At 38.3% G+C, this 27459-nt stretch overlaps 2 protein-coding genes across 2 annotated transcripts in view; both read left to right on the top strand.

The window, feature by feature from the left end:
• RRH (retinal pigment epithelium-derived rhodopsin homolog) overlaps positions 1–1473 on the top strand; it is a 31711-nt gene extending 30238 nt beyond the window's left edge. Inside the window, exon 7 of the mRNA XM_003410397.3 lies at positions 164–1473. Within this exon, the coding sequence (XP_003410445.2) occupies positions 164–278 (115 nt within the window). The 3' untranslated portion in view covers positions 279–1473. The remainder of the gene's footprint in view (positions 1–163) is intronic.
• Positions 1474–4374: 2901 nt separating this feature from the next.
• Positions 4375–27187, top strand: LRIT3 (leucine rich repeat, Ig-like and transmembrane domains 3). The gene is made up of 4 exons (XM_003410485.4): positions 4375–4764; positions 7908–8383; positions 21580–21885; positions 23447–27187. The coding sequence occupies exons 1-4, from the start codon at positions 4649–4651 to the stop codon at positions 24604–24606; spliced, it is 2058 nt and encodes a 685-aa protein (XP_003410533.2). The 5' UTR covers positions 4375–4648; the 3' UTR covers positions 24607–27187.
• The last annotated feature ends 272 nt before the right edge of the window (positions 27188–27459 follow it).

The following is a 27459-nucleotide window of genomic DNA, read 5'->3' as shown; positions in this document are numbered from 1 at the left end:
TGGAAGAAAGGCCTCACAATCTAATGAAGACATTACAGTCGGAGGTGGATGTTTATTTTGTAAAGGTCATTTGGTAGTAGTGGCACCTTATTCATATTTGCAAATGTGTTAAGAGTTCCAAGTCGTTGTAAGATGATGCCAGATTTCCCCTTCTTTATCGTAGGTTCCGGAGGGCAATGTTTGCCATGTTCAAATGTCAGACTCACCAAGCAGAGCCTGTGACGTGTATTTTACCAATGAATGTATCTCAAAACCCACTGGCTGCTGGAAGAATCTAAAACAAGAGAGAAAAAAAGCACACACTATCAAAACATTTTACTTACTTTTTTTTTTTTTGGCAGTATTTTAATTTTTTATTTGATCCTGTTTAGATTAAATGCAGACATAGATGAATGTCCTATTAGACTGTAAGTTCCTCACGGGCAGCAGATGGTTCTGTCTGTGCAGTGCCTGCTGTGGTGCGTGTTGCTTTATTTCATTGTATGTGAACTTGTTGCTCATCTCCTTTTACGGACCTGGGCACGCGAGATTAAGGCCCCTACCCTCTTCTCCCCTATCGGCACAAATGGCATCATACTGGTGGCCTGCTAACTTGTTTGGGTCCTCCCTTAGCGTAGAAGCAGCTGCTATTTTAATGTTAGAATAAATTAACAATAATAATTATATAATATTATACAATAATACATAATTATTGTGATGATTTGTTGGATATTCCCAGCTAGAATAAAAAACTTTTTTTTTTTTGCATTTCAAAATATTAAACTTTTTAATGCAATTATTAACTTATACTACTTAACAAAAATAATTAAATGAACATTAAACACTATTGCTTCTAAATCGCTTATGTCCATCAATGCGCTTAGGCATTTTATATAGCAATATAATCTCTGTGCATAGTGTTATGTATTCTGCATTTTTCAATTGCCATTTTTCTGCATGTATGTCTCCGCATATTGGATGCTAGAATTAAGCTCAACAAGAATGGGAATTTTGGTCTGTTTTTTTCTTTCTTTGATTTATCTTCAGCACCTAGACCCATTTTGCCTGGCACATAGTAGGCTCTTAATAAATGTTTATTGAATGTTGAATGGATTTGTAGACTCCATATATTTGTCATTCTAAATGACCATTAAGCCTAGCATGTTAATATACCATTGTTTAATAGTGTACTATCAGTGGGCATTTAAATTGCTTTCCATTTTTAGTTTCATGAATGCTCCACTGGGAATATTTTAGTACAAATAACTTTTTTGTGTGTGTGTGGGGGTGGTGGGGTGGCATTTTTATTTGTGTGTCTCCTCAGACTGGAATTATTGGCTAAAAATAGTATCATTGTTGCTGGCTTGCTCTCTGGAAAGATTGAATTAATTTGCCCTGCCATTGACAGTGTATAAGCAGACTTTCCCCTTCATATTGTTGCTAACAGTGTGCCATATTATTAATTTTTCTAAACCATGAGTTATATACAGTGGCTTAAAGTTATTTTATTTCACATTTCTTTAATTGCTAGTGAGGCTGTATATCTTTGCATATCATATTTTCTTAGGTTCTTTTTGTAAATTGTCTCTTTAGCATCTTTGACTGCATATTAAATAAAATCAAGGCATTAGTCTTATAGCTGTACAACTCTCTATATATTTGGGATGGTAAGCTGATATAATATCCTAACTTATCTCTCCACCCTGCCTTTCTCTACTGTAATCAATACGTTAGTATTTTAAAAGAATCTTTCAAAAATAATGTTTCTATCCCATAATTCTCCAAATTAAAAAAAAAACCTCCAATTGTCTGCCAAGTAAATATAAGCCCCTCAATTTGAAACAGACTTTCCAGCTTTTTGTCTTTTTTCCGTGGCCAAATGAAAATGTTTGGCGTTCCCAGGGGTCTCTGAGGGCTTTTGTGCCACTAGGTCTTTGCCCATTCAGTTCCCTGCAGCTGAGCCATTGACAGAGAAAACAGGCAGAGCAAGGCTTTGTGCCCAAGGTCACAGAGCCAGCGAATGGCCAGACAACATTTATAATATTGTCTAGAAAATTGATTTCAGCATTGCAATTTGTAAAGCCTTGAACTCGTTTCTAGCAACTAGCAAGGACATCTTTGTTTCAAAACATAAAGGACTTCAACATGATAACCATATTTTAATACTACTTTAGTCAATTAATTTGCTTACATGATAAGACTTAGAAGTCCTGGCTTTTGTTATATGACTCCTGATTTCTGATGTTTTTAAATAGGAAACCAAAACCCATTGTCACTGAGTCGGTTCTGACTCATAGCGACCCTATAGGATGGAGTGGAACTGCCCCATAGGGTTTCCAAGGAGCAGCTGGTGAACTTGAACTGCCACCCTTTTGGTTAGGAGCTGGGCTCTTAACCACTTTGCCATCAGGGCTCTGTGTTTTTAAATAGGTTTTTCTATACTCAACTTGGCATCATGAATTGCTTCTATGTAAGTCATAACATCTGTGAAACTCATAATTCAGAAAGCATTTTGGTCATTGGTGATCAGAGCTCTACCCCCCACCCCCTACTTCCCCACCCCCCCTTCACCAACTCCTCCCGCATCTGTGGCTGCAGTCCCAGCTAGTGGCACCACCAACCACTACAACTGCAGTGCTAGAAACTTTGGAGCTGTTCTTAAATATCCCCTTCTTTTTTATCCCTGCATCTCATCAAGCATTTTTTGCCTCCTAGACGTTTCTTGAAGCTGCATTGTCCTAGCTGTTTACCCGCACTCGCCTAGACTGTAACCACAGCTGGCTAACAGAAGCCTCCTCTCTCTTCTCACTTGCTTTACCTAAGCCTTCCTGGCACGCAGCTGCTAGGGAAGTCTATCTACAATGACAATTTGACGTGCCACCCCACTGCCTAAACTTGATTGTTCCCCGTTGCTTATAGGCTGATTGCAAACTCTTTAATAGTGTATCTAAGGCCCTTCTTTCATGACCTCGTTCTTGTCTGGTTTCCAGTTTTATCTTCCATTCTCCCACTTTTTTTTTTTTTAATTTCTCCTTCAGATCTTAAGCCCAACCAACCAGAATTGCTTGTAGTTCTCTGAAGACAGCTTCCTGTTTGTTGCTTTCACTCCTTTGTCCATGCTATTCCCATTGCTTGCAATGCCCCTTTCCTGATTTTTCTCTTAAAAAATTAATATACATCCTATAGGAGGCAGCTCAGTTACCACCTACCCTAGGAAGCCTGTCCTGACCAACACATGCCCGGTTTGATGTTCTCGTGCTTCTTCAGTACTCTGGGCCTGTCTTTTTCGTGTGAGTTCCTTATGTGCAGTGACTGTGTGCTATTCATCTTTGTACCCCTAGTGCTTAGCCCAGTGCTTGGCACAGAGTGAGTGCTCTGTAAATATCTAATGAACAAACGAATTAGCAGAATCTGAAAATATGAAGTGTTTTATTTAAATCAAGCAAGCTTTTCTGATTCTATTGTTTCTGTATAAACTATTAATCTTAAATAATATTTCTCAAAAAAATTTTTTTTATACAATGGTTGATCTTCTTAAAGAGTTTTTGGTTTAGGATGGTAGATATAACCACTCAATAAGAAAATTAGAGGACTTACATGTTTATTACCTAAATCCTTGCAATCTCCATTATGTGTGGGAGCAGTTTTATTTTTTAAATTTAATTTCCATTCTCTGATAGTGCCTAATATTGCTAAAAGAAATAACAGTTGACCTTCAATTATGTTTTTTGATGCATGTAAGCTGGGGACACTGGCTTGTAATAAATATATTCTTGAACAGAGGTAATTGCCTTTTTAAACATATTAGGATAAACTTTACACTGTCCCATAAGGGTCTGGAAGTGTCTCAGGACACATTCTCACTGGAGTCTTTGGTCCTGCACTTCAGTGGTGAATTGAAGAATTTTTCCTAAAAAAAAAAAATTAATGTCTAGACTTTGTTTGGAAACCCTGGTGGCATAGTGGTTAAGAGCTATGGCTGCTAACCAAAAGGTTGGCAGTTCGAATCCACTAGGTGCTCCTTAGAAACTCTGTGGGGCAGTTCTACTCTGTCCTGTAGGGTCGCTATGAGTCAGAATAGACTTGATGGAAATGAGTAGATTTTGTTTACTTTGCTTTTGGAATGTCCATAAATAACCAGTTTGTGGTAACATCGATAACTGTATTCTAAATTTTATGTTATGTGCTTCTGTCTTTAAATTTTATAAAACCTGTGTTAGGAAAGCTGCTAAAAAACAAATGCAAAAAAAAAATTTATAATGCTACTGCACATAAATAATCTACAATTTTTTTTTTTTAGGATTTTCCAAATATTAAATTACTTTTAACATGAAGTCTATATCTTTAAGGAAAGGGATTTTAAATCCCACAGGCAAGGGATTTAATAGACATTTCCTCGAAAATCTAGATATGGGCAACTATTGAAGTTTTCCTGACATGCGTTTGATCTTCATTTCCCTTAGAATGTGTTTCTTTGCTGAAACTATATTCAAACGCTAGGTCGATTGATCCCCTGCAACATACACTTGAAGGTTAAGTAACTACAGATCTCAGCTAATCCCGTGTAATCTGCAATTACTAAGTGGGTGTTTGCATTCCTGGCACACCAGTTTCTGAATGCCTAGGATTTGGCTTTTACCTTGTGTTCAAATAACGTCTAAAAGGAGTGATGCGTCTATTTGTATGTCTGTGCACCATACTCAGCTTTGCGGAACAGGTGAACTGTTCGTGCCCTTCACAGTGTACCTGTGATGACCACGGCAGAAATGATGGCACAGGATCAAGGTATGCTCCTCTCTTCACTACCAAGCATTCTTATTATTCCTAGATGAAGGACCCAAACAAGATGCCTTATTTTGAAAGCAAATAGTTTGAGTATTAGAAATCAGAGGAGAGAAGGTAAAATTGACATAAGCTTTGACTTAATGGCGTTAATACTGGTATATTCTATTTAGTTGTCCAGACTTCTTTATTGTGTTCATCTTGACCAGTTTCGCTCTTAAAATCCCCTCAAATTATTTGAGATTCTCAAACACATTTATGTTACAAGAATATCCATTGTGCTCATGTTCATAAAATGTCCCTCTCAGGAGATGACACCATTTCTGTGTGTGTGGCCAGCTCTGCACTTAATTCCAGAAAGAATAAGGAGGCTGGGCTGATCGAAGCTCCTTGACAGGCCCAGAGCATTTCTTTCAGGGTTTTCCATTTCATCTTGAGGACTGTTCATGACAACTGGATAGGCTTTATGATGCAGGAAGAAAAATCCAAGAGTGAAGTTAGATTCATACTTAGAATTTTTCATTTTAAGCTAATAGAATTTACAAAGTAAAGAAGTTCAAAATATATGGATTTCTACTGTCTATTGCAGACAAAGTGGAGCCTTACAAATAACCTCTGGGTTGCTTAACATCTACCTATGAAGGGAGAATAGTTATTTACCTATAATGTGCCTAGAAGTTAAATGCAAAATGGAGCTGGTGTTAGCCAAATACGGTATAAGTTCATTTTTTTTTTTTTTTTTTTTTTTGAGAGAGAGTATTTAGCAGCAAAATCAGATATTTTGTGGCTTGGTTGAAGCCTCTTGACTTCAATGAGCCTCTTAAATAATTTGTTAAAAGAATCACTCAATTTATGACCCACAACTTTTTAAACAAATAAATAAAAATAATGAAAACATATTTTTTGGGTATTTTTTCTAGATATTGTATAAACTTTACTTAATCAATTCTTTGTATCTTTTTGAAATACTCACCGGGTGGTTAAAGACAATGAGAAGGATGTAACAAATTAAAGACCTATTTGCCAAATATGTGCAGCAAAGACTCAGGCTAGGGAACTTTTGAGAAAAAAATTACAGAAATGTTTCCTTTTCTACAGGGGCCCCATTACTTGGCTTTTATAAAAACCCTAGACTGTTATACCTGGCAAGAACTTTAGAAATAAATTAGTTCTACCCTTTTCATTTTAGAAATGAAGAAACTGAACAGTAGCAGGGATTAAGTGACTTTTCCAAGGTCACGCGTAGCCGAGTTGATGCAGTGACTGGGCTGATAAAGATGTTAAGTCTTTAACTTCCAATCCAGGCTTTTTTTTTTCCATTACAGTACATTGGAATGCTGACTTGAGTGGAAACTGCTATCATTCTAGTATTAAAGTAGCACTGGAATTTGTACAACAGAATACAGATAAAGAGCAGGAGGTATCTGTAGAGAATTTCAGTGATTCTGTAGGGTCTTCTCCTAAAGTCATGGGAAGGAGATGCTGCTGCCGGTAATTGTGTTTTAAGCTGCTTCCTCCCTTTATATTGTAGGCTGGCTGTTAAAACTAAGTGCTTTAATACCATGTGTTTTATTGAATGCCCATTTAATTGTTATTATTTGCTACATGTATAGTATATTTTATAATGTAGGTGGTGCTTTGTAAAACTTATTTTTCATTTTCAGCATTCCTGTGGAGGTGAGTATATAAATGAGAGACAGACCTATTTCAAGTTAAAATGAATCTAAATTCTAATTGCTCAAACTTTAAACCCACATGTGGGACAGGCTTGTTTTTCTATGCCTGTTCCACACATGCCAGTAAACAAGATCACAGCATGACTTGCTGAAGGTCACTTAAGTTAGTGAGTGATACCCAACCAGTGATGTGAGTGATAGAAAGGAATAAACTTGCAGTTTCTGGTTTATTCCATGGGGGGATGCAATATTCAAGTCACGGTACTCAACTGTAAACATCTAGTGTTAACACTTTTTTTTCTTTTAAAAAGGCTCAATTTGTAACTTTCACAGGGGACTCTTAAAAACGGGCCATTTCCAAAGGTGGTTAAGAGCATGCATTTTGGAGTTTCTTTTTTTTTTTGGACAGTTATGGGTTTGAAAGGTGGCTCTGTATCCCACTAGCTGTGATCCCAGGAAGTGACCTAATGTTGGTGAACCTCAGTTATTGAGTCTGTAAAAATGAGGCTGGCGACAGTAATAGCAAACACTTATTCAGGCTTATTTTGAGCCAGAAGTTTGTAAAATTTCATCTCCATTTCAGTTAATCACCACAACAGTGCCCAATGGGAAAATGAGGTGGAGAGATTGGTGAAGTGACTTTCCATGGCCACAAAGGAGGTGGAAGATCTTAAAACTGGACCTAGATGAATCAGCCTGACCTGTTACCCAATATTTACCTTATAGGGCTGTTTCAATGATTAAGATAATGCATGTTAGGCGTGTTAAACAGGCCTGGCACAGAAAGAGACCTCATAAACATTAAATTGAACTAAGCGAACCCTGGTGGTACGGTGGTTAAGCACTCGGTTGCTAACTGAAAGATCAGCAGTTTGAACCCACCAGCCACTCTGCAGGAGAGAGATGAGAAGACGGTCTACTTCTGTAAAGATATACAGCCTCGGAAACCCTGTGGGGCAGTTCTACTTTATTCTACAGGGTCGCAGGTTCACTATGAGTTGGAATCAACTTGACAGCAGTGAGTTTGGTTTGGCTTTGAAACCCTGGTGGTACAGTGGTTAAAAGCTATGGCTGGTAACCAAAAGGTCGGCAGTTCAAATCCACTGGGTGATCTTTGAAACCCTATGGGGAAAGAGTTCTGCTTGTCCTATAGGGTCACTACGAGTTAGAACTAACTTGAATGACACTTAACAACAGCAAGAACGTATGTAATTACTGATATTTGACCACTTTTGACCTACAGAAATGACCATTTCATATTGTTCAATCTAATAGTAGCTGCTATCACGATGATTATGATGAAAGAAGAAGATGATGATGATGAATTATTAATGAACAGGTTAGCCAGACTGAATAGATATTTCTTTAAAAAAAAAAGTGGGAAATGGAGAATTGATATACTTATTAAGGATTATTTTCAAGTGGTTTCAGAACACAGGTTTCTTTCCATTACTCTTGTTGTTACACTAGGTTGGTGCTCTGCAATGACCTGGATATGAACGAGGTTCCCATGAACATCCCCGTGGACACTGTGAAGCTTCGCATAGAGAAGACTGTTGTCCACAGAATTCCTGCTGAGGCCTTCTACTACCTGGTGGAGCTTCAGTACCTCTGGTTGACTTGCAATTCCGTGACTAGCATTGACCCCAGCAGCTTTTACAACCTAAAGCACCTGCATGAGTTGCGCTTGGATGGGAATTCTCTGGCTGCTTTCCCTTGGGCATCTCTGCTGGAGATGCCCCGTCTGAGGACCCTGGATTTGCATAATAACAGAATAACCAGTGTGCCAGGTGAGGCAGCCAAGTACCTGAAGAACCTCACCTACCTGGATTTATCAAGCAACAGACTAACCACATTGCCACCAGATTTCCTGGAGAGTTGGTCCCATTTCTCAGATGAAACAGCTTCTAGAAGCCTGGACGTTGCACTAAGAAGAATTATTCTCGGTAAGCTCACAAGCCTCTGGACTTCTCATGTGCGGATAATTTGCAATGTATACCTTTAGTTATCCAGTGTTTTGAAATCTATTGAATTTGGTTTCTTACCCTACTTGCAAGTTTTAAAATAAGATTTTATTCTGTCTTCAGTGAAAGTTTATACAACAGTTTAGGCTCCCATTCAACAATTTCTGCACAAACTGTTCAGTGACATTGGTTATATTCTTCACAATGTATGAACATTGTCATTTTTTCTGTCTGGTTGTTCCATTTTCGTTAATCTAGTTTTCTTGCCCCCTTAGATTCTCCTCTTTGTTTTAAGGTAATCGCTGACTGGTCTCATGTAGCACATTACTTACAGGTGATATTCATTGTCTTTTGAGCCAGTTTGTTATTTAGCTACAAGATGACTTCAGAGGTTTAGTTTCTGTTCAAATTTTGAAGAGTATCTCAGGGCAGTAGTCTCAGGAAGCCCTCCAGTCTCAAACCAGTCCAGTAGGTCTAATACTAGATGGTTCTGTTTTTTTTTTTTTTTAGGAATTTGAGGTTCTGTTCCACATTTTTCTCCCATTCTATCACAAGATATCTACTGTGGCCTTGATTAGAGTGGTTAGTAGTGGCAGCCAATCACCATCCAGTTCTTCTGGTCTCAGGGTAGATGAGGCCATGGTTTGTGTAGAATATTTGTCCCGTAGACTAGTTTCTTCTGTGAGTCTTTGGTTTCCTTCTTTCTCTTTCACTCCGGACAAGTAGAGGCCAACGGCTGCTAACCAAAAAGGTCAGCAGTTCAAATCTACCAGGTGCTCCTTGGAAACCATATGGGGCATTTCTACTCTGTCCTATAAGGTCGCTATGAGTCGGAATCGACTCGACGGCAACGGGTTTTTGTCTTAGATGGCCACTCACTCTGCTTGCACTTTTAATGGAACAGCACCTTGTCAGTCGACCTATATTATCAGTGTAATGGTTAGTGTGTGTGTGTGTGTGTGTGTGTGCATGTGTGTACACGGAGTGGTGAAAGGTGACCTCATAAACTTAGGCAGTAACACTGGTTTAGAAAGCCTTGAACTAAGTGACAAAATCTACAAATTTGCCCTGGTTCTTGTGAGCACACTACAGCTCCGTATTCTGCTATAGTCAACCTTCTGTTCTGTTCGCTTTTCACCTCTTCATCAGGAGTAGGAGAGGGGTGTGGGCATCTTTATGAGCTAAGAGTGATTTAATTAGTTAGGAAGAACAACTTTCAAATTTCTTCATGTAAAAGAGATGGTGGAGACCCCAGTAATTTGGGTCTTCTGGAAACCCTGGTGGCGTAGTGCTTAAGTGCTATGGCTGCTAAGCAAAGGGTGGGCAGTTTGAATCCGCCAGGCATTCCTTGGAAACTCTATGAGACAGTTCTACTATGTCCTATAGGGTCACTATGAGTCGGAATTGACTCGACGGCACTGGGTTTGGTTTTGGTTTAATGGGTCTTCTGTGAGAAGGAATTGACTCGATGGCAGCGGGCTTTAATGGGTCTTCTAATGGATTTACTCTCTTAGATTAGCTGTGATTAGTTTTATTTGTTTTGATCCTGCCTCCTGAATTTGTTTTGTATTCTTAAAATGTAAACCCCTGAAGACCAGCGAGTCCCTGTCTTCTTTTTTACGTATCTTTCCACAGTGGTTTGCATGGTGCTGTACATGGGCCTGGATATGCCCAGTAATTGTTGTTGCCTGATTGAAATCAGTGAACTTAGGGGTATATGTGGGCAGTGGAGTCTTTCAACACAACCTGAAGCTTTGATCAATCAGATTGACTTCCTAAAAATTTTGTTATACTTTTCACTCAACGAAGGCTGTGTTGTCAGTCCTCAAGTTATGGCCATTTATGGCTGCAGAAGAGGTTGCATTTCTTAGGAGGATGAAAGAATTTCTGGATCTTTGGCCAGTGAAATGACTTATAAGTCTTTTGGAGAGAGAGGTGACAGAAATGGTAAATTTGTGCCTGGATGTCCGGCACAAATATTTACTGATAGAGTAAAAATAAAAATAAATGAGATTTATAAAAAAGAAAGTTCTGTGATAGCACTAGAAATGGCTTTTAGCATTGCTTTTTTTGAAATGTAAATGCATTTGGTTTTTAAACCCATTGCAGTAGAGTGGACTCCGACTCATAGGGACCTTGTAGGACAGAGCAGAACAGTCCCAAAATGTTTCCAAGGCTGTAAATCAATTTTTTTTTTTTTGTTTTAACAAACATTAATTTATTTTCTCACAGTTTAGAAGGCTAGAAATCTGAATTCAGGGCACCAGCTCTAGGGGAAGGCTTTCTTTCTCTTTCGGCTCTGGGAGAAGGTGTTTGTTCCTTGGTTCACTGGTAATCTTTATGTGGCATGGCATCTATCTTTCCCCAGCTCTGCTTCTTGCTTGCTTGTTTAATCTCTTTTGTATGTCAAAAGTGATTGACTTAAGACACACCCTATACTAGTACTGTCTCTTTAACATAACTAAGAAACTAATTCCCAAATGGGATTATAACCACAGGTATAAGGGTTAGGATTTACAACACATATTTTCGGGAGACACAGTTCAATCCATAACAGTCACCATGAGTTGGAATTGACTCGACGGAGACTAACAACAACATAGCCTAGCATACCTCGATTACGTTTCTGGGCTTCAGTTTTCTCTTCTGTAAATTGGCAGTGAGAACCTAACTCAGAGGATTACTGTGAGAATTTAATCAGTTGATGTAAAAGGTGTGTAACAGCTGTGTTATACATATGCAATAGTGCTATTTTATTATTTTACTCTTATAGTTTATCTTCCTGCCATTAATTTAACTAAATCTTATTTGAAACTGTGTTATAAGCCTGTGATTTAAACTTATAACACCTTTGGGATTAACCAAAACATCCTTGAGTTTACTTACTTCTGTGAGTCGGAACTGACTTAATGGCCACAAATTGGGTTTCGTGTATGTGAGAAGTACTTGGTTCAAAAATTAGCCTTTCAAGAGTCAGAAGGTATATTTTACTTTCTGTCTGGCTAAGAGTAACCTTGTTCTTCTGCTTCAGGTTTTTGTCATGACTGGAATGTCCTAGGTCATGGTGCAGTTTTGTGTCCCCTCCCTTCTGGAAATGCTTTTTATTGATGTGACTACTGAGCCCCATTTTTTCTTGGTCTAATCATTTCCTAGGGTCGCCTTAACAAAGTGGGTGCTTATAAGAGCAGAAATTTATTGTCTCCCTGTTCTGGAGCTAGAAGTCCCAATTCAAGGTATTGGCAAGGTCATGCTCTCTTTGAAGGCGTGAGGGAATGAGTGCTCTAGTCTTTCTATGCATCTGGTAGCCCTGGTGACCCAGTGGTTAAGAGCTCAGGCTGCTAACCAAAAGGTTGGCAGTTTGAGTCTATCAGCTGCTCCCCAGAAACTTTATGATGGGGCAGTTCTACTTTGTCCTGTAGGATCTCTATGAGTTGGAATCTACTCAGTTGCACTGGGTTTCTAGTAACCCCAGTTGTTCCTTGGATTGCTGCTATAACTGTCTGGTAACATGGAATTCTTCTAACATGGTGTCTCTTCTTGTTTTATTAGGATGCCACTCAGATTGGATTAGGACCCGCCTTACTCCAGTATGACCTTATGTTAATTTACCAATAGCATCTTTAAAGATTCTAATTCCAAACAAGAGCACATTCATAAGTACTGGGGGCTAGGACCTCCACTATCTTTTGGGGTACTCAATTCAATCTGTAGCCCTTTGCTGTGACTTTTCCTTTAAGGTGGTATGCAAATGTCAGCTTTTTGGAAAGAAATTTTGGAACATCTTTCCACCTATCCAAGGATTCCCCTCCTTTTTGTCTTATTTTATTTATTTATTTTTAAGTTTTATTGTGTTTTAGGTGAAAGTTTACAGTGCAAATTATTTTTTCTTTCAAAAATTATACACAAATTGTTTTGTGACTTTGTTTGCAATTCCTGAAATGTGTCAGCACTCTCCCCCTATCCCTTTCCACCTTGGGTTCTGCATGTCCATTCATCCAGTTTTCCTGCCCTTTTCTGTCTTCTCATCTTTGCTTTTGGGCAGGTGTTGCCCATTTGGTTTCATATACATGATTGAACTAAGAAGCACATTCCTTACATATGTTATTGTTTGTGTTATAGGCCTGTCTAATCATTGGCTGAAAGGTGGACTTCAGGAGTGGCTTCAGTTCTGAGTTAGCAGGGTGTCTGGGGACCACAGTCTTGGGGGTTCCTTCAGTCTCTCAGACCAGTAAGACTGGTCTTTTTTTTTGTGTGTGTGTGAATTTGAATTTTGTTCTATATTTTTCTCCTGCTGTAAATCTTTATGGAAGCAGATCGCTACATCTTTCTCCTGCCGAGAGGCTGGTAGCTTTAGTTAATTGGCCTAGTAACTGTGCTACCAGGGCTTCTTTTATGTGGTGCTCATGAGATTAAAAATATAAGAAAAAAGTATAGGATAGAAAGGAGAATCATGTAAGCTTTTCTTATGTAGCCATTTTACATTTTGTCCACTGCTTATCTAGTCCTTCAAACATTTTAAATTCAGGAATAAAAGAAATATGGTAGAATTATTTAGAGGACAAAAAAACACATTAATTTATTTTAAAAGATATTTATGAAGCCCTTATTACGTACACTATGATGAGCAAGTATACTGTAGTATCTGTTATTTTAGTCAGCACCTTGTTCCTTATGAATAAGACTATGAATAGCTAAAAATTATCTTAATTTATGAGTTAAGATTCTCTTTTTTCTACATATTTTTCTGTTTCTTGGAAAGCAATTCTTAGTTCTAATACAATTACCTAGTGGAGAGGTGTAGTAAAAAGTAAAATTCAGTCACTAAATTGCTATTAATAGCTCTCTAATGATTAGTTACTAATATTACACAGCAGTAATTTATAGAACATTAAAAGTTTTCATTTGTGAAATGAAGTCTTGATGCATGCTACAGTACGGATGGAACTTGAAGGCATTATTTTGAGTGAAATAAGCTAATCACAAAAGGACAAATATAGTATGACATTATTACCAGGGGTGGGGAAAGAGGGAAAAGAAAGGTTAATGGTGATGGAAAAATTACATTGATTAAGGGTAGGGTTGCACAATTATTGTAATTGCTGTCAGTAAGTTGTACAGCTGTAAAAAGCTGAAAGGCAAAAGTTGTGTGATAGATATATTTACAACAATGATAAAAAAAAAAAAAAACAAGTAACTGATGAGGCTGCTTATATACAACCATACACCTCATGGTATTTGGTTTGGAGGTTTAGAGTCATGGTTTCATAGGACATTTCAGTTAATTGGCCTAATAACATGTATAGTGCTTCTATTCTACCTTCTGGTTCATTGTGTAGTGCTTGGGCTCTTAAAAGCTTGCAAGCAGCCATTCAAGGCATAACAATTGGTCTCTATTCATCTGGAGCAACAGAGGAAGAAGGGCAGTCAGGAATAGGAAGATATGGAATGTGTGGCTATTTGCCTCCACGAATAACTGCCTCTTTTGCCATGAGAACAGAAGAACTGCATGGTGCCCGGCCACCGTTACTGAACATTTTGATCAAAGATTCCACAGAAGAATCCTGGTCAAAAGGGGGAAAATGCAGACCAGAATTTCAAATTCTCATAAACCCCAGATTTCCTGGAGCCATGGAAGCTGGATAAATCCCTGAAACATTTGCCCTAAGATAATCTTTAAAACTTAAACCGAAAATATCTCCTGAAGTCTTCTTAAAACCAAACAATAGTTTAGTTTAACTAGTAAAAAGCATCTACATTGAGCATTATGTTCTTTTAAGATCTATCTATATGGAATCAAAGTGACGAAAGCAACTTGGAAGATTAGATAGGAACCTTAGGGGCAGTGAGCATATGTTAATGAGGGAGGAACAACTCAGAAAAGAGGGTGGGAATGGTTGCACAACTCGAATAATGTAATCAATGTCATTAAATTGTGCATGCAGAAGTTGTTTTAAAAAAAAAGCGAGATTTTTGACAGATTATGCTAAATGTAACTAATGCCACTGAACGATTTGTGTGGAAATTGTCAAATGGGAACCTAACTTGTGTAAACTTTCACCAAAAACTCAATAAAATATTATTTAAAAAAAAAAAAGCACAGATAGGGAGGATAAAAATGATGACCCAATCACGTGCCATTTATAAATGATACATTTTAAATATGAAGATATAGATGAAGAGAAAGTAAAAGGATAGAAAATGAAATACCATGCAAACAGTAAGGATCTGGAAGTTGGAGTAGGTGTAATAATATCAGACAAATAGATGTCCTCCTGATTTCAAAAGTACTACAAAGCTACACTAATCAAAATCTTGTGGTACTGGTATAATGATAGACCTATAGGCCAATGGAATAGAATTGGTCTGTAGCCAGTTGATTTTTGACAAGGGTGCCATGTCCATTCAATGAGGAAAGAATAATAAATGTGCTAGGATAACTGAATCTCCACATGCAAAAGAATGAAATTGGACCCATACCTCACACCATATGCAGAAATTAATTCAAAATGTATCAATGACCTAAATATAAGAGCTAAAACCATAAAATTCTTACAAGAAAACATAGGGGTAAAGCTTCATGACCTTGTTTTTGACAATGGGTTCTTAGACATGACACCAAAATCACAAGTAACAAAAAACAACATTGATAAACTAGACTTCATCAAAATTAAAACCTTTTGTGCCTCAAAAGACTCTATCAGGAAAGTGGAAAGATAACCCACAGAATGGGAGAACATATTTGGTGCTGGGGTTTGAACACAGGCAGTCAAGCTCCAGAGCCCACACTCTTTCCCACTCCTTTGAGATGCAAGGTTAGTGTCTTAGTCATCTAGTGCTGCTATAAAAGAAATACCACAAGTGGATGGCTTTAACAAAGAGAAATTTATTTTCTCACAGTCTAGTAGATTATAAGTCCAAATTCAGGGCGTTGGCTCCAGGGGAAGATTTTCTCTGTTGGCTCTAGAGGAAGGTCCTCATCCTCAATCTTCTTCTGGTCAAGCAGCTTCTCAGGCGCAGGGACCCCAGGTCCAAAGGACATGCTCTACTCCTGATGCTGCTTTCTTGGTAGTATGAAGTCTCCAACTCTCTGCTTGCTTCCCTTTCCTTTTAACTCTTTAGAGATAAAAGGTGGTGCAGTCCACACCCCAGGAAAATTCCCTTTACCTTGGAGCAGGGAGGTGACCTGAGTAAGGGTGGTGTTACAATCCCACCTTAATCCTCTCAACATAAAATTACAATCACAAAATGGAGGACGATCACATAATACTGGGAATCATGGCCTAACCAAGTTGACACATATTTTGGGGGGAAATAATTCAATCCATGACAGTTAGTAATAACACAGGGTTATTTCCTTCAGATATGCATTACTTTACTGATCTTTTTAAATCATGTATTATTTAATAAAAAAATATTTAGGGAGAGACTTTTCAATTACTCCCTTCTACGTGAGCAAAAAATAAGCGTAATAAAATTCTCCTTTAGTGGATCCATAAGAAATAAACCAGTTTCCTATAAATAAACATTTAAATTAACTATGAAGCTTGATTTTTGATTTGCAATACAGGTAAAATTCCAAGTGCTCTTCATCAAGATTAAGCAAATATTTGCACAGGCGTGCTCTGTAAGGCCTAATACTATTTATCTTGGAGGGAAAGCCTGCAGCAGGGGAGGCATAAAATGCTTTTTTTGAGTGCTTTGCTCAGTGGTAACAACGGACTTGGAATGGAGTTTACATGTAGGGCAGTGGAGCACAAGCATTCCCACAGAATTTTCTAAAATGGTATTAATTTAATTCAGCAAACTCAATCCCTGTTGATATGCCCTGCTGAAGATACAAACCAACATAGTTAAGGCTTGTTGTTCTCCAGGTGCTTTTCTGCGGGCTTCATGTGTGTTATTTCAGCCCTCACCACCACTGTGGGAGATGAGTCTGGGATTATCACCACCCTTTTTTGACAAATGAGGAAAATGAGATACAGAAAGTCTAAGTAACTGGCCACTTTCATGCAGCTGGCATAGAGGCAGTCAGCTTCACATTCATGGTTCATCTCCAGTGAACCACTCTTTTTAAGCTTTTTTTCTAAAAAAATTAAGGAACTGAGGTATAATTTGCACACAGTGTAATACAAAATCTTAAGTGTTGTAGGTGCTGTTGAGTCGGTTCCTACTCATAGTGATCCTATATACAATAGAATGAAACACTATCTGGTCCTGTGCCATCCTCACAATTGTTGACCACATTGTTGCAGCCACTGTGCCAATCCATCTTCCTCTGTTTCGCTGACCCTCTACTTTATCAAGCATGATGCCCTTCTCCTGGGACTTGTCTCTCCTAATAACATGTCCAAAGTACGTAAGGCGAAGTCTCACCATCCTCCTTTCTAAGGAGCATTCTGGCTGTACTTCTTCCAAGGCAGATTTATTCTTAAATGCTGATAAATGTATGCCCTCATGTAACCCACATCCACATCAAGATATAGATTATTTCCATTGCCCCAGAAAGTTCTACCGTGCCTCTTCCCAGCCAGTTCCCCCCACCCTGGGCAAATACTACTTTGATTTCTTTCACCACAGATAAGTTTTGCCTGGACTAGGACTCATATAAGTGGAATCATACGTGATGTACTCTTGGGCCTGGCTTCTTCCACTCAGCTTCATGATTTTGAGATTAATCTATATTGCTGCATGTATCAGTAGTTCTTATCCCTGAGTAGAGTTCACTTGTACAATGTACCAATTGTTTATCCTCTCTACTGTTGATGGACACTTGGGCTATTTCTAGTTTTTAGCTATTATGAATTAAGCTGCTGTTAACGTTCTTATCCAAAGCTTTTTGTGGCATATGTTTTCATTTCTCTTATATAAATCCCTAGGATTGAAATTGTTGGATTACATACAGGGTGGCTGTATATTTAACTTTTTAAGAAACTTCCAGTTTTCCAAAGAGGATATACGTTTTACACTTTCACTAGCACTGCGTGACAGTCTGGCTGCTCCGTATTTTCACCAACATTTGATGTTGTCAATCTCTTTCATTTTAGCCAATCTGGGGGGTGGGTGTGTCAGAGAGAGGTATCACATGGTGAATTTCATTTGAATTTCCCTGATGACTAATGGTATTGACATGTTTTCATGTGCTTATTCGCCATTCACATATATTCCTTTATGAAGTACTTGCTTATCTTTTGCCTTTTAGGGTTGTCTTTTTGTTAATGAATATGTCTTTTGTCTGTTATATACATTTTTAAATATTTTCTCCAAGTCTGTATCTTGTCTACTCATCTTCTTAATGGTGTCTTTGGTAAGGAAGCTTTTCATTTTGATGACATCTGATTTGTCAATATTTTCTTTTACAGTTAGTGCTTTCTGTGTTCCATCTTAGAAATATTTGCCTATCTTAAAGTCACAGAGGTATTCTACATTCTTTATAGTTGTAGCTTTTACATTTAATTTTTAATTTTATATTCTTCACTTTTTTGCTAATGACTATGATACTGCTCAAATTTTTTTGAGTATAGTGTGAAGTAGGGACTGAGGTTTATTTTTTTTTCCAAACTGATATTCAGTGGCTTCAGCACTGTTTGTTGAAAAGACTTTCATTGCACCATTGAATTGCACTGGTGCCTCACCCTTAAACGCTATACACCTTTTTCTCCATAAAGCTGGCCTTTGCCTTCAGGGGTGTATAGTCTGGCAAAATAACTTTCATAAAGGAATTTATTGCTTACTTTTCACACACAAAAAAATAAAGCACATTTAATCCAATTACTGTGGTGCATGAAAAACATTACCCTTTGTAGAAAAGGATAAGTCATAGTTCATCTGCCCCAGCCAAGAATAGTTACATAACATAAATTTGTTAATGCAAATCACTGCGATTGTAGTCAATTTGTTGCCTTGAAGGAATGCAGTGCAAGTAACAGTTTAACTTCAGAGAGTTCTGCTACTTTTGTCCCCAAATGGAGAGCATTTGATGAATGTATTTCTCCCTCAGATCCCTTTCATTATTCAGGTTTTTAAAATTATACCTTTGGCCTTAGCTGTTTCAAGCTGGAATAAATATTTTATTTTTAAGAGATTAAAACAATTTCTTCCTGGGTTACATAAGTTTTAGATATAACCACCCATATTAATTTTTGAAAAGGATCTTGTTTTACCTTTAACCCATTTTCTGAAATGTTTCAAAATATTAATGAATGTATAATCAATCCATAGCATTGCTCTTGAATCTTCCCCTGTATAGATATTTATGCTCTAGACACAGCTGCTTTATCATTTTTTTTTTTATTTGTAGTTGCAACCCATGACTCTACATGTTTTTGGATGATGAAGAGATGAGTTATGGTGGAGAAAGTGTTATATTAGGAGGGTAAAAGATCTGGGACTTAGAGCTTTAAGCCACTTACAAAGTCAAGGTAGTAATCTCTTTGTGCTTTAGTTTCCTCTGGTGTGAAATTGGAAGAATAATACTAGCTTCATGAGCTTGGTAGTAGACATATAACGTGGTGCTCTGTAATGACAGCTTTAAGATCAGAATACAAAGGTTCAAGTCCAGGTTGTATCCAACTGTGTGATCTTGGGCAGATTCCTTAGCCTTCCTGAGTCTTGGTTTCCTCATTTTTAAAATGTGGATGATAATATTACCTATGTCATGCTATTGCGAGGATTGAGTTAGACACTTTTTTAGCATGCTTAGCACTGCTGGGACACAATTTTCCATGGGTCTAGTGTTTCTTGTGATCAGAAGCAGGCTGTTCCTATTAAAAAAAGGCTTTGGAAGATGGATATATGTCTCCCTTCAGAGCAAAGAATAGACATGACTACTATCCAAAATAATAAGGATAATGTCTCCATCCATAGCTGTGAACAATAAACTCTTTCATTTCTGACTAGAAGTCTTATATCTTCTACTACCATCCGTACAACTGTGGCAGGCTAACTTGCCCAGGACTGCAGGGTTTCCTGGGACATGGCCTTCTCAGTGCTGAAAGTAAGAAAGTCCTAGATGAACCACCATGGGTTGGTCACCCTAGAGTAGGGTGGAATCTCAGGCTCTTTAGAGGCCTTGATGAGTGTAGCATTTGCCACATAGGAAGCAATCAATAACTGGTAACGTGTTATTATTATATAAAGAAAAAATCTGATATAACAAGTCAAAGTGTTTTGCAAGCGTTAAGTATTCAATACGTACTAATTATTATATGACAGAATGAATTCAATGTTTGCAGATTTACAAATTAATCTTAAAGGAAAAATATGAGCCAGTCAAAAACTATTATTGTGATAAAAACAGGCATACATAAAAATCTAGAATTTATGAATGAACAGTTGAATTTTCCACCATGGTCAGAAGTTCTAAAATTGCAGTGCTGTCTTGTTTTGGAGAGGGTTTCTCATGAGGCAGATTATAGTTCACTCCATTTATAAAAACCCACACCCACAAATCTCTTTGAGATGAATCCTTTTCTACCTTGGATTTTATATGAGGCTCGTATGGAACATCACCCTTAAGACTCTTAGAGAACCTTGTTTAAGAGGGTCTGTGAGGCACCCATTTAAGATCTTTAGAGTCTCTTCTCTGATCCCCTGCTTCTCTGAAGCACATCTTAGATCTTTTTGAGATCTTAGCAAAGAATTTTATAGTTCCACTATGGATTTGATCTTTGCTCTGAAGCTCTTTATTTGAGAATTTTTGGAGGCTGAGAATGAGAAACAGTTTTATTATTGAACCTAGCAACTTTTGGCTCCTTTATATTCAGCAGTTCTTTCTTTAGCTGTTGTCTTTCCTTTACATTTTACTATAAACAACTGGCGGGGGTGGGGGTGGGGCAGTGGTAGTTCCGTGGTAGAATTCTCCTCTTCCATGTGGGAAATTCAAGTTAGATGCCCAGTCAAAGTACCTCATGCACAGCCCCCACCATCTGTCAGTGGAGGCTTGCATGTTGGTATGATGCTGAACACGCATCAGCGGAGCTTCCAAATGTGACGGAGTAGGAAGGTAGATCTGGAGATCTACTTCCAAAAATCAGCCTATGAAAACCCTATGATCACAATGGTCCAATCTGCTACCCGTCAGGAGGACGGTGCAAGACTGGGCAGCATTTTATTCTGTTGTTCATGGGGTTGCCATGAGTCAAGGACTGATTTAACAACAGCTAACATAACGTAAGCAGCTAGAAGACACTGGGCAGCAGGTTTCAACTCTCTGTGTGGAAATACCCTTAGCTAGATCATTCATTTCATTGAGTATGTTTTCTAAATTCCATGTTACCACAGGTGACAGTGTTGCTAAGTTTTCTGCCACTTCATAACAGCGAACCTCTTTCCTCTGGTTTCAAGTAGCATTTTTCTCAATCATCCATTGCCATTGAGTTGATTCCAACTCACTGAAACCCTACAGGACAGAGTAGAAATACCACATAGGGTTTCCAAGGAGCACCTGGTGGATTCGAACTGCTGACCTTTTGGTTAGCAGCTGTAGCTCTTAACCACTATGTCACCAGGGTTTCCAAATAGCTCCCTCACTGTATATGTAGCATTTTTGTGGACTTGGGGAGTCCTTTGGTGGTGCAAATTGTTAATGTATTCAGCTGCTAACCATAAAGTCCACCCAGAGTTGCCTTGGAAAAAAGGCTTGGCAATCTACTTCTAAAAAACCAGCCATTGAAAACCCTATGGGCCACAGTTCTACTCTGACACACATGGGGTCATCATGAGTCAGAGTCAACTCTACAGGAACTGGTTATAGTACCTGAAGTCAAATATTGACTCTGACCCTGGTAAAGCTATGTGACCTGGGGCACGTTATTTAGTCTCCCTGTGTCTCAGCTTATTAATCTTTAAAATGAAGATAATAACACTCTCTTCCTCATAAAATTGTTGGGATTAAATGAGATAATGGAGGTAAGAACTTCTTATCTAGAGCGTAGCCTAGACCAGAATAAATGCTCAATAAACGTTACCTGTAATATCATTAATGATCTAAACAGACAGGATGCGTTCATTCAGGTCGCTGGGTTGCAGGGCAAAAGTGACAGAGAGGTGGCTCCACCTCATCTCTCAAAGCAGTTCTTTTTTTAGGGAGACAGTATAGACACCTGCTTTCCCCAGAGCCTGTGATATAAGTTGACACCATCAGAAAAAAACTTTGTCAACTTTTTTCTCTCCCATTTTAGGTTTACAGGACAACCCTTGGCTCTGTGACTGCCACATTTCCAAAATGATTGAATTGTCAAAAGTTGCTGACCCTACTGTAGTGCTTCTTGATCCACTGATGGTTTGTAGTGAGCCTGAGAGCCTCACAGGGATTTCGTTCCAACGGGCTGAGTTGGAGCAGTGCCTGAAGCCATCTGTGATGACCTCGGCCACCAAAATCACATCTGCTCTGGGTAGTAATGTCCTGCTGAGGTGTGATGCCACTGGCTACCCCACCCCACAGCTCACATGGACCAGATCCGACAGCTCACCAGTTAATTATGCAGGTAGGTATTTCCTTCATTTTGGAGACCTGATGGTGCAGTGGTTAAGAGCTATGGCTGTTAACCGAAAGGTCAGCAGTTCAAATCCACCAGCTGCTCCTTGGAAACCCTGTGGGGCAGTTCTACTCTGTCTTGCAGGTTGTTGTGAGTCGGAATTGACTTGACGGCAATGAGTTTGGGTCTTTTTTTTTTTGGTTCTTCATTTTGTTCCTGTGAAACTAGGAGTTCACAAAGGTCTCAGCTTAATCTCATGCTTTTGTTTGATTTGAAGGCTGTGATTTTATTTCTAATAAAATATACCAAGATTGTTGGATACAAGGGATTTGAAAGGTACATTTTATTGGTTAATGTCCTTTCAGTCTATCTACTAACCACATAGGTAAAATTAGCCAATTTGATTCTTTTCTTCAGTAGAAAACAGCACGATTCAGTGGATGGGTGATTACAGACAAGGTGTTTGTCTTGCTTCATCATCTTGAATACATCTGACTTCAAAGTGTTTAAACATTACCATTTTTTAAGATGACATTTCATACAAATTTCTCATTTTTGAATGATAGTTTAAATAATTAATTACACAGAAGCCTTATTGTGAAACAAAAAGTTTAATTTTTAAAAATATTGATTACATAGATTTTTTTTAGATCCTTCTATAACCAAATCAATGACGTGGCTGTGATTTCTATTTGGGTAACCTTAAGAGTGACATTCCAAAGACTACAGGGATATATTTTTAAAGCTCTTTAACAGAATTAGAATATAGGTTGAAATAATAAAACCTGATGGAATAAAAAAAGCTAAAGCCTAATATTCCTTAAAAAAGCAAATGGCTCACAGTTTAAAGTAACAAGTTAAGTTTTGGTTTGTTGGAATACAATTCTGTGCATTATTATTTTTCAGAAAACTTCAGAAATCAAGACAAAATGGAAATATGCCCAGATTTTAGTGCTTAAGAAAAGTTCCAATCTTTTGTAAAATAAACTGTATACTATTGTGCAAACAAGAGAACCTATGGTTTAATAATTCATCTAAATTAAATATAAAATGAGATATTCAGGATCTAAATTATGACTGTCCCATGACAGAAAAGGAATCTATAGTGCTTTCTGGCTATGTGGATAGGTGACATTTTATTACAATGAAAAAGTACTTCGCGAAATACTTAGATGAGGCATTGTGATGAACATTTTATAGACTCAGCACTGAGTTGAAATTACAAGTGTGCTTTGAGATCATTTTGCCTGATCTTTTTATTTTATAAATGAGAAAACAGGGGCCCAAAGAAGCTGTTTGACTTGTCTAAAACTACGTATCCCTTAGTGGACAAAAGTTTACTAAAACCCAAGTCTCCTGATTCCCATCTCCATGTCCTTCTTAAATTCCATTCTCCATATAGCTGTCATGGGATCTGGCATGCCCTAGACCTTCATCACCACCCACAGAGACTTGCAGTGTACCGTTTCCCTCCTGGCTTAGTATGAGAGGGGCTGCTTCTCAGCTGGCATGTTTGCTCGAGTGTTTCCTTTTTTTTTTCCTCACAGAATGTACGTTTGTTTTCTTCCAGTAATTCAGGAGTCTCCAGGTGAAGGAGTCAGATGGTCCATAATAAGCTTGACAGGCATTTCTTACAAGGATGCTGGGAATTACAAATGCAAGGCCAAAAATTTGGCTGGGATGTCAGAAGCCGTGGTTACTGTGACAGTGGTTGGTGTGGTCACAACCACCATATCTTCAGAAACATCTGAAGGAATTGGAGAAGGCCACCCTGAGCGAGAGGTCAAGTCAGGGTCTGGGAGATCTGTATCCGTCTCTAATTCATCATCATCTCCTGGGCCCTCTTCCTCCTTTCCTTTCTCCCTTGTTTCTTCCACTTCTCTTTCTACTTCTACTTTGTCTCCTCCCTCCACTGCTTCCTTATCTCCTTCCATCTCCTCCACTGGTTCTTGGACCACAACACCAAGCACTAGAATTTCAGCCAGCACCACCAGGGCCAGCGGGCGGTCACTCCAGCTCCACCCAGAAGGGAAAAGAAATTTAAAGATGGAGGTGGGTGGAAGCAAGCTTCCCCCAGATAGTGCAAGCAGGAAAGAAGAGTTGGCATTTTTGGATCGAGCAATGCCTATGGAGAGAAATGCCACAATAGAAAACCTCAGAGTAGTCAGAGAGACTGAAGAGAGTGTGACTTTGATGTGGAATACCATCAACTCTGCGCATAACTCTGCAGTGACCGTTATGTATTCCAAGTATGGTGAGAAGGATCTACTCCTGCTGAATGCAGACTCCAGCAAGAGCCGAGTCACCATAGGAGGTTTGGAGCCCGGCAGGCAGTACATGGCATGTGTGTGTCCAAAAGGGGTGCCTCCTCAGAAAGACCAGTGTATCATCTTCTCTACAGACAAAGTTGAAGAGGAAGGTGATTTTCAAGGATCTTTCCTTGTCGTGGTAAGCAGTACTGCCTGTGTTGTTGCCTTGCCGTTGGTTTGTTTCCTGTTGTACAAAATTTTCAAACTTCAGTGTAAGTCAGAGTTTTTCTGGGAAGATGACCTGGCCAAAGAGACTTATATCCCATTTGAGACCCCATCCCCCAGGTCTCAAAGTGTGGTGGAACTCTGGACACGAAAGCACAAAGACGACTCAGAAAAATTGCTGCTTTGTTCTAGGTTGAGCGTGGAATCTCAGATGACGTTTAAAAGTGAAGGCTCTAGATCAGAGTATTGTTGCTAAGGCTTTGCAGCTCAGGTGTGTGTAAACCATAAATTAAGAGTTTGAGGTTGCAGCCTACCTTCTGTTTGGATAAAAACTGCATTTAGCTATAAAATGGAAATACAGATCTTCATATCATCTGTAAAAATCACAAACGGAATGCTATTAAGTGGATTTTTAAAAAAAACTAACATAAGACTTCTGAACTTAAAAGACAAATAATCTTGAATTTTGTTATGTGGAAGGTGTCTGTGGAAATAATTTTTAGGGTGGTGCTTAATAAATTAATAATACATTTTAAGGCAATGTTTTAGTTCCCAAAAATAAATTCATGTGAAAATAGTTGTAAAAAGTGAAGTCTGCATTTTAAAAAAGATAATTTTTTTAAGTAGTGAAGAAGATTAGTATAACCAGCCAAGCCTTCATTCTCATTCGTGTTCAAGGTGCTTTATGGCATTTGCTCTGAACTTTTGCTGGCGTGGCCTACAGAATGAGAGTTGGATAACAAAGAATTTTGCCTTCACCAAGGTTAAATCCAGCCCAATGGAGAAGGAGAGCTCTGTCTCTTGGTACCATTATGCATTGCAGTACTATAGAGTTTTGTTCATATTGCATGTAAAAATTTTTTTCACTTGTCCTTATTAGAAGCATAGGTATTAGTAAAAATAAAGAGAGGATCATGACAAATAGCAAGGTTGTTTCTAAAAATTGTAACTGCTGTAATCTAACACATCTGTATTAGTCTTTTTAGACATACTGTGTGGATCTTTTTTTATAATGTGCTCATTTAAAAAATGTCTTTAATATTTTGATATTTTCTTTTCTCCCTCTCCTCTCCATTCTTCCCTCTCCCAGTCCCTCTCCTCCTCCTTCTGTCCCTTCCTTCCTTCCTTCCTAGTCACGGATTGAATTATGTCCCTCCAAAAGTGTATCAACTTGGTTAGGCCATAATTCCTAGTATTGTGTGGCTGTCCTCCATTTTGTGATTGTAATTTCATGTTAAGAGGATTAAGGTGGGATCGTAATACCACCCTTACTCAGGTCACCTCCCTGATAGAAGGTAAAGGGAGTTTCACTGGGGTGTGGCCTGCACCACTTTTTATCTCTCAAGAGATAAGAGGAAAGGGAAGCTAACAGAGAGGGGGAACCTCGTACCACCAAGAAAAACCACAAAGAACAGAGCGTGTCCTTTAGACCCAGGGTTTCTGTGCCTGAGAAGCTCCAAGTCCGGGGGAAGATTGATGAGACAGACCTTTCTTCAGAGCTGACAGAGAGAAAAAGCCTTCCTCTGGAGCTGACGCCCTGAATTTGGACTTATAGCCTCCTAGACTATGAGAAAATAAATTTCTCTTTGTTAAAGCCATCCACTTATGGTATTTCTGTTATAGCAGCACTATATAACTCAGACATTCCTCCCTTCCACTTTGTCAGAAAATATTCAGGAAGCCCAGGCACCATAAGCTAAGCTGTTTGTCTTTGCCACACTGTATTTTTATCCTCTGGATAAAGGGAAGTCCTTTGAAAGTCTTTTAAGATCCCAAAAGGATATTTTAGGATATTGAAAGAGCAGTCTCAATGGATTCATTTGGTCTAACTCTTTTTCTAGGTTAAAACATCAGGGAAGTTGAACTGGAGTGGGTCGCATGAATAGATAGGAAAGGAACATCATAAATAAATTTTAGTTTTTTGAAACAGGTTTTTTTTTTTCTTAACTTTTACTAAAGGTTATGTTCTCTTTACATTGCAGATTTTAGAGTATAGAACAGATTTCTAAAACTGAGTCAGAAATTGAGAAATATCCTGAGAAATGGGTTCTAAGGAAATACAATATATTTTATAAGAAGCAAATTGACTTTAATGTAACACATTCTCAAAAATTATATGCAACTGGAAGATGAAAAATTGTTCATTCTGAATGCCTCTTATTTAAAAAGAAAAATATATTCTAAATCAGCCATACTCTGAGTATTAGAAGATCAACGTGGATGAATGGTCTGCTCAGAAATCCCTTGTTTTTCCTTTCGTTTCTTTTCAAGCCCGTTGGTTCTTGGTGCTTTCATCACTGAGCACATTGTCTAATGATCTAACCGTTTTTAATCCAGTGTTCACTGTTAGGATTTTTTTTTTTAACCTTTTGCAGACAATTTTGTACTTAGCTTCAACTTATATTAGATCAACTTATTTTAAATTAAAAGATTACAAAAACTTACATTCCTTTACTCTGCTACAGAAATCATGCAATTTCACTGCCATGTACTTAAAAGGAACATATGAATAGACTGTCAAAATACTACCCTATTACAAATAGTATGACTGCAGGAGAACGTTACAGACCACCAAGCCAAATGGTGGATACGAAGGGTTGCCCAAATTGTGCAAAGGCAGTGAGTTTCCTCTGGTGAGATTAATTACTGACTGCCCTCTTAATCAAAATCAAGTGAAAACTGAGGAAATTTGCTTGCGGAAAAGCTAGGTGGTGGTGGGGAAGGGGTAGGAACCTCAGGAGAAAGTACCCTTGTCATTGGTCAGCTTGGTCTTGACACATGAGGTGTGTTACAAGTAATTTGTTAATAATAGTGAAAGTACGTGGGGTCACCATGAGTCTGAATAGATTTGACAGCTACTGTTTTTTTTTTTTTTTTGCTGGTTTACTGCGAACTTATTTGGCACCAAACCAGGCACTAGAAATACAGTAGTTAATAAATATGCATGGAGCTTTTTCTCATGTAGCTTACTGTCTGCCGTGAATTGAATTGTGTCTCCCCAAATTATCTGTCAAGTTGTCTAGGTCATGATTCCCAATACAGTATGATTGTCTATTATTTGTCATCTGATGTGATTTCCCTATATATTGTAAATCCTATCATTTTAATG

The sequence above is a fragment of the Loxodonta africana genome, chromosome 5 (assembly GCF_030014295.1).
Source record: "Loxodonta africana isolate mLoxAfr1 chromosome 5, mLoxAfr1.hap2, whole genome shotgun sequence".
NCBI classification, from domain to species: domain Eukaryota; kingdom Metazoa; phylum Chordata; class Mammalia; order Proboscidea; family Elephantidae; genus Loxodonta; species Loxodonta africana.
This window is presented reverse-complemented; position numbering and strand designations above follow the sequence as displayed.